We start from the raw sequence: 14,368 nt of genomic DNA on the forward strand, positions 1-14,368 counted from the left end.
TTTATTTGGTTTCCAAGAGTCCACAGAGAATCTGCATGTGTTCTCTGGACTTTGGTCTCTAGTTTTCTTACCTGTTCTACCGGCTCTTTTGCTCGGCCACACTGGCTGTGTATTACATTAACTCTGATCTTACAGGTTTCCATCCCAATAACTGAAGGCCTGGACTTGATTGCCATGTTGACGGATGATGCTACAGTTGCCACCTGGAATAATGAAGGATTGCCCAGTGACAGGATGTCCACCGAAAACGCCACTATCCTCACACACTGTGAGCGCTGGCCCCTAATGATAGACCCTCAGCAACAGGGAATTAAGTGGATTAAGAATAAGTATGGAACAGACCTGAAAGTCACACATTTGGGCCAGAAAGGGTATGTGAAATCTGTTTTTGTTTAGCTGCTGTGAAGTGGGTCTGATTTTTACAAAGTCCTAAGTCCTCTCTGCCGCTTTGAAGTGTGACAGTATGGAACTACTTGTTAATCTGCCTGCTCATTTTTCACATAAAGTATCTCTGTTAAAAGGACATCTCTGATGGGCAGCATCCACTTACCTGAAGAAGAAATTAGATTGAACAAACACTGAATCTGAAAGGAAAAACATATCACTTTCTGAAGGCCAAGAATGGAAATGCAATGCACTATAACCCTTCTTTAGTGCACCTGGCACATGACGACCCAAGAATTGTCAACTGCACCTACAGGCTTACACTTACATGCCTAAATATATACTTTGCCTGCAGTGGAATTTTTAACAAGTCACAGCATTGAATACCTGAAGATAATTTAACTTCTTGGTCAAGTTTTACATGTCACTTTTGAGAACTGAACGTACTCTGAGATTTTCTGTCATTGGGGCCTCATGACAACACCATCTGATAAGTAGAAAGCTATCTTGTATGTAGATGGTGTGCAGTTAATGTTGAATAAACAGTTTTTAGCTTACTGACATTTCATTTGACCCCTCCACCAACTTCTCACATGTAAAATCAAGTATGGAATTTCTGTAGTTGTGCAGATAAATATATTCCTTCTCAGAATACATGGAGATAATTGTTTTTTGAAGGGGAGAGAACATTTTTGTAGAGAAGTAATGAAATAAAATGATAGTTCACCACTTTATGTGACTATACCTAAAGGTTTTAAAAAAATCAAACTTTGATAAAACCATAAGGCCTTTAATATGATTTGAGTTTTTATCAAAATAGGACCTATTGAACAAATTAAAACTTACAGTGTTTAGTTAAGTTACATTTATTTCAACTATGATTATTGTCAAAAGTAATTTACACATGGGCCTATTAGTGCAAATGTTGAGTTTCACTTGGAAAATATGATTATAATTTATTTCAAAAGCTAATCTTTAATATCTATGTAATCTAGTTGAAGGATACTACTTTGTAAAATAGTTTTCTCTGAGTTTGCCCTATTTTAAAAATCTACATTAAATAAATTTAATATAGATAATCTTGAACATTTTCCCCATGCTTATTTACACTTTTATTATCTTGATTCTGACTGAATTTTAAGGTTTTTGAATGCCATTGAAACTGCTTTGGCCTTTGGAGATGTCATCTTAATTGAAAATCTGGAGGAAAAAATAGATCCAGTTCTTGATCCATTGCTTGGCAGGAACACAATTAAAAAAGGGAAGTAAGTATTCTTGAATTTTTAATATATGTCTTTTGTTAAATATGAGTTTGATCATCAGCTTCTATTTCTTAGCCTCATAGTCAAGTGTAATCTATTGGAATCTTGTTGGTGATATTTCTGAGTTTCCATTCATGGCACCGGCATTCTAAGACCCAAGTAACCTGAATATGATCCAGCATGATCCAGACTTTCAGACTATTTGTTTGATGGATTTAGAGTCACGTTACACAATTTCTAGTTTACAGATCAAAAAATTCATTGTCACAAATCTGAGACTAGTTGCTCCTTTATAGTTTACACCAGTGTTTCTCAAACTTCAGTACTTTGCACACCTTTAATATGTTTGCCTTAACTGCATATCACCTGTATCCTTATTTACTTAATATTTTTCTTTAAAACAATTTAAAATCTACTCACTATTGATAAATTCAGTCTCATTCCAAGTAATAGCATCCACAAAATCATGAGTTTACTGTGCTAGCTCCATTTTGTGTAGTATACTTAAAATATATATCATAACAATTTTTTTAAAAGAGTTCATTAGTGGACCCCAAAAATCATCCCCCATACCAGCAGCGGTGGACTACCAACACCTGGGAACACATTCCAAATGGCTGCCACTCCCACTGGGACACCATACTTTCCAGGACATTCTCCCAGGGCAGTGAAGCCATTTCCAAGGAGTCATTATGTCACGTTCTATAAATGTGTAAAAGGTCAGATGCAGCAGTCACATCTCTAACCAAGCCTATGTGGGCTCAGGGGAGACTGTGGCATTCGAGAGGTTCTCTGTACCCCTTCCCTCAACAAAGCAATGCTCACTAGGCTGTTTTCACTGGGTTTCCTTCTCTTCTGTAGTTGTTTTTTCTTCAGAGGCATTATTTCAAAACTTCCCCAAACCCCATCTTCTTTGACACCCACTCACTGCCTCAAAGGTATGTGTGTCCTTTTTCAATACTAGATTATGCCTGTTAATTTTAAGTAGAAATTTCCTACTTAAGGGTAAATAACTTCTATTTTTTAAATAGTCCCTAACTGATCAGTGCAGTATTTATTATAGAGCTCACCAAGTAAGTCCATTTATAGTGATTGACAACTTATAATTGTTTAATAAACCAAAATTTACCCAAACATGAATTTAGAAAAATCTTATAAGCCACTTGACAAACTACAACTCTAATATAAATATAATTATAGCTGTGTCTGATGTGTTAAAAATACAGTGTAAAATCTTGAATGTCACTGAAGTGAAATCCTTGTTAGTAAGGTTCTGACTCTCTAATGAAGATCTAAAATTTTTTGTCAGTAAAATACATAGTCTTTAGTTTTCACTTGGACCTTCAATAACACAATTTTGGTGTAATGTGGTGACTGTATTTGATAGATAGATAGATAGATAGATAGATAGATAGATAGATAGATAGATAGATAGATAGATAGATAGATGATAGATAGATAGATAGATAGATAGATAGATAGATAGATAGATAGATAGATAATCTGAAATTTCTGGTGACTGATACACTTAAGTCATCATTTTTCCTCAGTATGTATATAAGTAAGTATTAGTGAGAATCCCAGGGTTCTTTTGTTTCAGAAGCAACTTATTGTACATAGAGCATCAGTCTTTATCACAAAATAACAACTATTCCAAATTTATAATGTTTCCTGAATATGTACTCTCTGATAGGCTTTAAAGAACTGATCATATTATTCCAGCATTTTTCAAAAAATCAAGAGAATTTAAACTAAAATGTAAGAATATAACAAATGGTGTTTATCACAAGCAGTTACTAACTTACTCTTTATTTATTACTTATTTATTATGTGTGGGAACAACCACTTCCCTGAGGGTAAATTCAGTTTTTCCTACTTCCCTCTCCCATGCACAGGCAAGTGGGAGAAGAGAATCCTGGAATGAGAGAACTAAGAGCAAAACACTCAAAACAGCCCAACAGCTTTGGGGAACTGCAGATAGGATCCAGCTCAGTGGAGAGCCTTGTGTTGGTAGAAGAGAGGGGCATAGAGACTGGGAGAGATGGGACCAGAGAGCTCAGCAGGGCCCAGCGTGTGGACATCCTTGGGCACCCACAGGTGACCTGTACATTGGCCTTTCCCTATAGGTTGGTAATTGCTTTTCCCTAAACACACTAAAAGGGACCCAGTCCTATTAGCAGTGCTACTTGACAACAGCTTTGGGGTTGATTTTGTTTTTATTGAAGTATCGTTGATACACAACAGCAGTGGTTTTTGACCTGGCTTTCATGGAGTAGCAAATCTGGAGTTGCCATATTTTCACTTGAGCATCATGAGCATCAGTCAGTAAGGAAGCCAGTGAAGGTTCCTAAGCACTCTGGGAGGAACGTGCTGAGATTGATGTTTCTGAAAGGACACGCAGCTGCCAGTGGGAAGTGTTGACTGAAGGGGCATGGACTAGAGCCAGAGTCTAGCAAGCAAGTGTAATCATCCAGTTGAGATGTGATACGAACCTAAACTAAAGCATTAGTAGTAGAAATAGAGAGGAGAGGAAATCAAAGAATTCTCAAGGAGTTACACCATCCATGTATGGTCGTTAGTGGGATTTTGTTGCTAGGAAAGAAGGAAGGTTTGAGGCTGATTTCCAGTCCTCCAGGTTGAATGATGGTACAAGTTGTGGAAAGATGTGATACAGGAATAGGAGTAAATGTAGGGAAAGAGGTAATGTTTAATTTATTAAATATTCATAAATGAAGATCCTACTCTAATACTCATTCTGAAAAAAGAAGTCTAAGAAGTCATTAGACATGTAAATATGGGACTTAATCAGGAGATCTGGCCTGAACATGTCCACTGGGGAGTAGCTACACAGACAAGTAGTTCAGCTCTCATGGTGGATGTGATTATCTAGGGGGATGCTACCCAGTCAGAAGAGCAGAGGGTACTCTCCCTTCACAGATGAGAAATGGGGACTAAAAGAGCTCAGCTAATATTTTCTTAGCTGCTTTATGATTATGTGAAGTTTAAAACATGGAAACCTAACTTCTTAACCAGCTTTTCCAAATGAATAGGTGATACCACCTTTCAGTAGAATTCCTAGGAATACTACTTTGCCAGTGTTACTCTCACTCTTTTTCCCTAAACTTGGCTTACTTTCTCACCACTGCTTTGGACTCGGTTTCATTTTCATACCTATAGTTTACACTGTAGTTCAGGTCTTCCATTTCTTCATGTTGACCGAAGTATACTCTACATCCTTCCTCTGCTCCTTTCTAACCCAGAGAGTGGCTGAAATAACCTTTTTCTAATATTGCTTCTATCATCACTCCCCTGTTCAAGAACCGTTAAGAATTCCCTATTGCCTATTACATTAAATTGAACTGAAGCCCTTCTGTGAAGCCTACAAAATGTCATACCTTTTTAATACTTCTGGATTTACTTTACCAACCTCATTTTTCATTAATTCACACACACTCCCCCTCTTATGCTATTTTATTTACCTTTTCTTTCTGCAAATCCCAAATTGTCTTAATTCAGAATTTAACTGCTATTTAATTAATTAAATGGGAATTTTTATTATTACATACAATACCTCCCATACCTAGTATGTTCTATGCTGGGTCACTGTAGTTTTGCCTTTATCTGTCCCTCTTACAATATGCTTAATTTTTTTTCACTCATATACCCATTAGATAATAAGTTCTCTATGGATAAGAATCATGTACTATAAGCCTTTAAAAAGTTTTTACTTTAAGCAAAGTAAAAACAAAACAATGAAGACACAGACTTTTATTTCTGGCACTATGAAAAATTTGATATGTGAATACTGAAAAACAACATTAGTTAAAATGTTAACACCTTTTGTCACTTGGTTTGATCAAAAAAAAAATGCACCAAAAAGCAGGAATCAGATAGACAAGGAACACCAAGGTTGGTTTTCTTCCTGAGGATTCCTGCTACAACCTGAGGACCCTGGGTTTCTGTTTTGATGGAAGAACAGTGTCTGTACCAAGCACTGGGCCTATTCAGGATGTGAAATATGCTGAGATTCCTGTATAATGCTAGAGGCTCAAGGGGCCACACTTTCTGTTTAAAGATAAATTTGTTAAAAAATAAATAAACAAAAATCAGCACTACAGAAAGGAAACTTACCTTTCTCTACCTTGGCACTGGGAAGAGGTGGAAAAATATCCCCTGAGAATTCCTAATTGTAAACTATCACTCTTATGAATATTCAAGACAGATTTTTACTACTGGTATACCTTAAAAAACCTCAAAGAAATTGGGGTTGGTCATACCCCAATTCACTTGGCAGAAACAAACAAAAATCCTGTCTAGAATAATATATGTAAATCCAGATCTCAGAAGATTGTGAAAGAGAGAATCCCAAGGTACATGTTCTCATGCAAAAATCACAAAACACACAAGGAAACAAGGCAGCATGAGCGAGAGCCAAAGGAAGCATCATATAATAGAAGCCTTGTCTCACTGCTGCTTTATTCTCTATTTCTTTGTTAATAAGGATGTTAGCCTTCTGTGAATTATCCATTGTTAACTTTCGCTTATTTTTCCATTAGGTTTCTCATCACTTTCTTTAATTCCTCAAATTTTTTGCTTCCATTCATTGTATTTTTCCAGCATGATTTTGAATTCATTCTTTCTTTGAGCATGTATCTTTCCATTATTTCCATAGAATTTGGCAGGAAAAAGAAAGTAAATACAATGATCAACCCACTATCTTGGACCAGCTAGGTGTGCATTTTCAAGAGAGACTTTATGAGGTAGGCTTATGCACTAGTGTATCATTGGTAGAAACTAGCATTGGGGTAGAGGAAGTTCCATGGAATTTGATTCAAATCTTAAATCAGCTACCCTCTAGCTTGGTGATTTGGGATACATTGTTTAGCCTGTTTTTCTGATTGCAATTTTTAACTAGTGAGGGGAAAAAAAATAGAAACAAAGATCAGAGCACAAGTAGGTACTCAAGAAATATTACGTCCCTTTAATCTTTAACCAACAATATAGTATAGCATGTGGGTGATTGAAAGCATGAATCAGATGCTGAGCCAGAGCTCCTAAAGCATGGCACTGTCTTTTGGACACGGGACATGTGAACGAGGAGGCATCTGGGCAGAAAGGGGGGTGGAGAGGGAAGGAATCAGTCATATCTTTTGATGTTTTAGGTTGCCTCCCAAGAACAGTAAAGAGTTATAGTTATTTAAATTTTATTATTTGATACTGATACATATAAAATATATAACATACAGAAGTTTTAAGGCATGATAATAATGTTATGAATTGAAAGATACAAGTATTTTTTCATTAAAAAATAGTTGTGCTCTTCTTTGTGCTCCTCTCCTTTCCCATTCTGCCTCATCTCCCGAAGGTTGTCAGTATTCTAAATTTTATTTTATTACTTTATTTAAAATAACTTTGTCATATGTATGTATTTCCCAGAACAATGTATTATCTGTTTTTCTTTGTGGTGGGGCTATACAAAAAAGGTATGTAAAGGGCCTTGAATTTTTTACTGAATCTTATTTTAGTAAGACTTATCTATATTCCTGCTTTGAGCTCTAATTCTTTCATTCTCATCACCGTCATATTCAGTGATGTAACTGATTCTCAATTAATGTTTTTACTGAAGTATGTGGCTTAGGTTATTTTCAGATATTTTTGGTGCACACAGCAAGAGAGTTCTTCAGTTTATATTCTAAAGTAGAAGTTAGCTGGGCTGTAGAGTGTGTGCACTACAGGCTTTGAAAGATAATGCCAAATCTCCAAAGTATTAGTACAAATTTACATGCTCATCAAAAATATACAAGAATTGTGGAGGTGTTCAGACAGTAGAATTTCTTCTGCTGTATTTCATAATACAAAACATTTCTGTATTTGATACTAATATGTTACCACTTTGTGTGAAGAACTATTCCTACCATGTATTTTTATTCCCACCTCTTTGAATGGAAAAAAATGAGGGCACTCTAAATTTTGAGACTAGTTTTGTTTTTAAAAGTTTTAGAAGTACTTTGGAATAAATCTGATATTTTAATGATAGTATTATTTTAATGTGACAAGGTGAACAAAATAAATGCTTTCTCTGTTTTTTCTCTTCCTTATTTATTTTATTTTATCAAAGAGTAGTTGACATACAATGTTACATTATTTTCAGGCATACAACATAGTGATTCAACAATTGTATATATTACAAAATGTCCACGATGGTAAGTATAATTACACTATTAAAGTTATACAATATTATTGACTATTCCCTATGCTGTACTTTTCATCCTTATGACTTTTTTAATAATTGGAAGTTTGTACCTGTTTATCCCCTTCACTTATTTCACCCATCCCCCACCTCCTCCCCTACGGCAACCACTACTTTGTTCTCTGTATTTATGAACCTGTGTTTTGTTTGTTTATTCATGATTTTGGTTTTTAGATTCTACATGTAATGTGTTTTCATATGGTATTTGTCTTTTTCGGTCTGACTCATTTCAGTTAGCCTGACACCTAGGTCCATCTATGTTGTCATTAAGGGCAAGATTTCATTCTTTTTTATGGTTGAGTAATACAGTCTTGCCCTTAGGTTTTTCTACATATAGTATCATGTCATCTGCTGATAGTGACAATTTTACTTCTTTTTTTTTTTTTTTACCAATTTGTATGCCTTAAATTTTTTTTTTTCTTGTCTGATTGCTGTGGTTTGGATTTCCAGAACTATGTTGAGTAAAAGTGATGAGAGTAGGCATGTTTGTCTTATTCCAGATCTTAGAGGAAAAGCTTTTAGCTTTTCAACATTAAGTATGATTCTAGCTATGAATTTGTCATATACGGCCTTTATTATATTGAAGTATGTTCCCTCTGTGCCCACTTTGTTGAGAGCCTTTATTATGAATTGATGTTGAATTTTGTTCAGTGCTTTTTCAGCCTCTATTGAGACAATCATTTGCTTTTTACTCTTTTTTTAATGTGATGTGGTACATTGATTTGTGGATATTGAACTATCCTTGCCTCCCTGGAGTAAATCCCACTTGGTCATGGTAAATGATGCTTTAGTGTATTTTGAATTTGGTTTACTAATATCTTGTTTAGGATTTTTGCATCTATGTTTAGGGATATTGATATGTAAAACTGACTTTGGTATTAGGGTAATACTGGCTACATAGAATGAATTTGGAAGCATTCTGTCCTTTTCTATTTTTTTGGCAAAAGTTTGAAAAGGATAAGTATTAACTCTTCCTAAATGCATAGTAGAATTCACTCATGAAGCCATTTGGTCCTGGACTTTTGTTTGTTGGGTGTTTTTTTGATTACTGATTCAATTTTGTTACTTGTATTCTGTCTGTTCAGATTTCTGTTTATTCCTGGGTCAGTCTTGGAAGATCATATGTTTCTTGGAATTTATCCATTTTTCTAGATTGTCCAATTTGTTGGCAAATAATTTTCTGTAGTAATCTCTTACAATTCTTTGTATTTTGTGGTGTCAGCTGTTCCTTCTCCTCTTTCATTTCTGATTTTATTTTATTTTAGTCCTATTTTTTTCTTGATGAGTCAAGCTAAAGGTTTATTAACTTTGTTTATCTTTTCAAAAAACCAGCTCTTAATTTCGTTGATCTTTTTTTATTGTTTTTTTCATCTCATTTATTTCCACTCTAATCTTTGTTATTTCCTTCCTTCTACTGACTTTGGGCTTTGTGTTCTTTTTCTAATTCCTTTAGGTGAAAGGTTAGGGTCTTTGAAATTTTTCCTGTTTCATGCGGTAAGCCTGTATCACTATAAACTTCTCTCTTCATTCTTCTTTTGTTGCATCCAAAGCTTTTGAACCATTATGTTTCTATTTTCATTTGCCTCCAAGTAGTTTTTTATTTCCTCTTTGATTTCTTTGTTGACCTATTGGTTGTTTAATAGCATATTGTTTAGCCTCAATGCATTTGTGTTTTTACCAGTTTTTTTCTTGTAATTGATTTCTAGTTTCATACTTTTGTGGTTCGCAAAAGTGTTTGATACGGTTTCAATCTTCTTAAATTTATTGAGACTTGTTTTGGGGCCTAACATGTGACCTCTCCTAGAGAACATTCCATGTGCACTTGAAAAGAATGTGCATTCTGCTGTTTGGGGATGGAATATTCAGTATATATCTGTTAAGTCCATATGGTCTACTGTGTCATTCAAAGCTACTGTTTCCTTACTATTTTCTGTCTGGATTGTCTATCCATTGATGTAAGTGGAGTGTTAAAATTCCCTACTATTATTGTATTACTGTTAATTTCTCCCTTTACGTCTGTTAATATATGCTTTAATATTTAGGTGCTCCTCTGTTGGGTGTGAAGATACTTAAAATTGATATATCTTCTTATCATATTGATCCATTTGTCATATGTAATGCCTTCTTGTGTTACAGTCTTTGTTTTATTCTATTTTTTCTGATAAAAGTACTTCTACCCCAGCTTTTTTTTCATGAAAAATTTCACAGAATTTTCATGGAATATCTCTTTCCATTCCTTTACTTTCAGTCTATATGAATCTTTAGGGCTGAAGTGAGTCTTCTTTAGACAGCATATAGATGGGTCTTGTTTTTCATTCATTCAACCACCCTATGTCTCTTGATAGGAGCATTTAGATCATTTACGTTTAGAATAATTATTGAAAGGTATGTACTTAACTGTCATCTTGCTAATTGTTTTTGTAGCTCTCTGACCCTTTCTTCTTCTCTTCCTTTCTTCCCTTGCCATTAATTACTTCCTTTAGTGTTATGCTTGGATGCCTTTCTTTGTCATTTGTATATGTATTATATGGTTTTGGTTCATGGTTCATATACTGACATCCTAAATACATAGTGACTTATGCTCATCTGATGGTTATTTAAATTCAAACACATTCTAACAGCACTACCTTTTTACTCCCCCTCCTTTATGTTTTATGTATGTATCATATTTGCACCTTTTCATTTTGTGATTCCCTTAACTAGTACATTAGATGTAATTAAGTTTACTAATTTTGTCTTTTAGCCTCCGTATTAGCTTTTAAGTGATTGATCTACAACCTTTACTGTATATATCCCTTTACCAGTGAAATTTTCCTTTCATTTTTTCTTACTTCTGTTCATGGTCTTTTCTTTTCTTCTTAAAGAAGTCCCTTTAACATTTCTTGGCCCATTTAGTGGAGATTTGGAAATAAAGAGTTTCTTTGTTTATCTAAGAAACTCTTTATTTCCAATTCTGATATCCTTGCCAGGAAGAGTATTCTTGGTTATAGGTTTTTTTTCCTTTCAGCGCTTTGAAAATATCATGCCACTCCCTTCTGGCCTGTAAAATTTCTGCTGAAAAATCAGATTATAGCCTTACGGAATATTTCCCTTGTTATAAATATTGCTTTTCTCTTGATGCTTTTAAGATTATCTTTTTATCTTTAATGGTGGCATGATTAGAACCAAAGCCAGCTTGGGTGGGTGCAGGCAGGAGGGCTGCTTTGGCAGGGGACATCTGGAGCTGGTGTGGGCTGGGGCTCAGGGCTCATTTTGGTGGCAGGCTGGTTAGCACACCCAAACCGGCTCCCATATGCACTGTCAGGGTGGAAGCGGAATGTAAACAATAATCACCAAGTTCTCCAACCTCAGGGAGAGTTCCAACAGTTGTCCTACTGTTTGGCAGACCCTCTAGGTTTAGTTAATGGGCTTACTGCCCTTATGCTAGAGTTGTACTTTAAACTGCAGGGTTTCTTCTCTATCTTCTGCTGTGCACAAGTGTGCTCACTCAGCCATCAGTTCTGCAGGCAGAATTGTTCTGTGTGTAGGTGGAGATGTGGTATGTGTGGGGGAGAATGTGAGTTCAGGCTCTTCCTACACTGCATCTTTGGACTCTCAGAATTCAACAAATGCTTTCTTTTTACTTCTTATAACTCTTTTTAAAAAAAGAGAAACTTTTTTTAAACATTCATACATATGTAAATTAAAGTGGATATGGAAAAATGAAAATAGATCGGTTGAAATAAGAATTATTTTTCTTTTAGTGCAATAAACAAAAACAGAAAGACAATGGAAAATAAAAGTAATGGGAAAAGGTTGATATGGCTTTATTTAATAATAAAGATACCCATTTTCAGTTTTATAATAAGAACAGAAAAATTTTTACTTTACCTTGTTCATATGCCATTCTTCTCATCTACATGCTCACAAATCTTAATGAATTGTCCTGTTCTAAGTTCAACAACTAAACTTTTCCTTGATTTTTTTCTCCCACTTCCTTCTATCTTTACATTCCTATGTTAGTCTATCTCTGTGAAATTACCTTTGGGGTTACATGTATGTTTCCCTTTGTTTTGTAAAGGCAAGATAGCACTAAAATTAAGAAAAAGAAGGGAAAACAGCTGACAAGGTTGCAAAGCCGGTGCATTCGCCTAGAGTTTCTTTACTCTATCACAGTCCTGAAATGCAGGTGGGATAACACTTCCACACTCCTGAAAGTCACATCCCTCAGAAAGTTTTTAGCTCTTGATAGTGTTTTTGTTTATCTTAGTTCTGTTTATTTTAGGGGCTTTTTTTAAACCAATATTAGTTTTTTCTTCTAAATAATGAATGTCTGAGCAGATGCTTGTGATAGATATAGCATAGTCCAAAAGTTGAAGTTCATTAATAACTGGAATGTTGTGGAGTATGAAGTAATGAATACTAATTACTCCTTTCACATCTGACAGCTCCCTGTGGACCAATACATCAGCCCAGACTTTAATTTGGTTCTAGTAATGGTTTCATCAATAGCACATTAAATCTGTGTTTGAGAAGATATACAGTTGAACCTGACCCACTTAGTAGATACCACTGTCATAAAATGGCCACAGGCTGACAACAGCTGGGTAATTACAAATAATTAAATTCACCAAACTCCAGACAATCCTAATTTTAAGTAAAATATATCTTATCCTATCAATCGACAGAAAACATATCTGGGAAGATTTATCAACATGTACTTTTTCCAAAGCAAATTTACTGGCCTACATATTATAGAAGTTGCTGATCTATGAAGCATCTTCATAAAATTATATCTCTTTAATCTTTCAAATTCCCCCAAATATTATTGAAGTAACTTTTGAACTTTAATCTTAGCTGGAGTATCCTTCCTGCAAGATGTATTTCAACATTTTTTTCTGGGCATATAAATGTTTTTCTTAAAAAGAGATTTTATACCTCATCCTATATATATTTTTCATACAGTTATCCTTTTGATAATAGTCTTTAAGTAACATGCTCTAGAAAGAAACTTATAAATTAATAGAAATACTACCTATATGATATAAATTCCCATTTTTACAAAAACAATACAATGAAAAGGAAACATTTTACATATATCTATTTTATAATGACTGTGTTTCCTGAGAGGTGTGCTAAGATTAGTATGGAAAACTGTTCTCAGTTAGCAGTTTTCCAGTTTATTAAATATCATGTTTGTTGCTATTCTTGAAGTTATTGCTGTATAATCATATTGTAGTTGATTATAGATCTATTTGAATGAGGTCTTGTGTGGCATTTATGATAGAACCATGTGAAATTAAATCCCATACCATGATAGAATATGCTCACTTGAGCTGGAAGCTTGTGGTTTTTAAATAAGCTCTGGAGTTATGTAGTTTTGCTCATTATGTCCCTTGTGGGTAAGAATAATTTTATTTTCAAGTCATGCCCTCATGTAACAGAATTCAGCATTCTAGTTTCTCCTAATTTCTAATTTAAAAATAGTTGAATTGCAGAAAATACCTCCAGCAACCTTTTTATTCTTATTAATTCAAGATTTTCTTAAAAAGCATAAGGTTCAGGGTCTGTAGATAGTACATTCACAAACTCGCGGTCATTTTGGTAGTAACCTTTAGATTCTTTTTCTTAAAAAAGTAATTTACTAAAATAAAGCAAACATATATAAATGGAACCAGAATTTCTTTATGTTTCGTGCCTTCTTATAATATTTAAATATGGATAGATTGAACAATGAAACATGAAAATACAATGCTATGTATGTTATATATAATAAATCTCAAAAGGGGAATAATCTGCTATGATTTTCATTTTTAGCTTCCTTTTTCCCTGTGCACTGGTACCTGGCCTCCTGCAACATGAATTTTTTATTTTAATTCAAGTTCGCTTTTATCTTAGAAAGACATGTTGATTATATTAACTGTATGAAACAGCAAGACAATTAACTCATTTCTATTGAAGACTTTCTTTCCTTCCTTTCCTGTGACGTCTAGCCAGCTGTGCAGCTTTCAGCCAAAACCTTTCTTCAGGAACCAGGTTTGACCAACTCACACAGCCCTTCCTGCCATGGTTGCTAAGTAACACGTCCCCTCTGCTGTGAGCTACACCTGATCCTTCGGCTGCACTCCTAGCCAGCATTGTTGGAGCTCACAAGTCTAATCTAGAAGCTTTTAATTTTAAACAGCAGGATAGGGAGTAAGGCTTTTAGATGTCCATTGAAAAGTTTTTTCTTCTGAGGGTTTTTCCCCCAACTAGTGGGACTGTGTTATTTATTTATCTCAAAACCCACGTGCTATCTCTTTACTCTGAGAAAGTGGCTCTGGTGAGGTCTGGAGAATGGAATTCCTCATATGCAGAGAATTCGTTAGCTGTCTTAATTGTCCGTCTTAGAGTGAGAACCTTCAGTATAATAATACAATGTCTTAGGAAATTTCTCTCTGAACGGGTGTTGTGAGAAAAATTTTGCAAAAAGCTTTTTTATTGCAAGGTCCTA

General features: G+C 34.8%; 1 protein-coding gene across 1 annotated transcript in view; it reads left to right on the top strand.

Moving 5' to 3' along the window:
* Positions 1-14,368, top strand: part of DNAH11 (dynein axonemal heavy chain 11) — a 363,375-nt gene that overhangs the window by 298,029 nt on the left and 50,978 nt on the right. Inside the window, exons 64-65 of the mRNA XM_057504579.1 lie at positions 136-371; positions 1,527-1,649. Coding sequence (XP_057360562.1) covers positions 136-371; positions 1,527-1,649 — 359 coding nt within the window. The remainder of the gene's footprint in view (positions 1-135; positions 372-1,526; positions 1,650-14,368) is intronic.

This window comes from Manis pentadactyla, chromosome 7 (genome assembly GCF_030020395.1).
Source record: "Manis pentadactyla isolate mManPen7 chromosome 7, mManPen7.hap1, whole genome shotgun sequence".
Taxonomy (NCBI): domain Eukaryota; kingdom Metazoa; phylum Chordata; class Mammalia; order Pholidota; family Manidae; genus Manis; species Manis pentadactyla.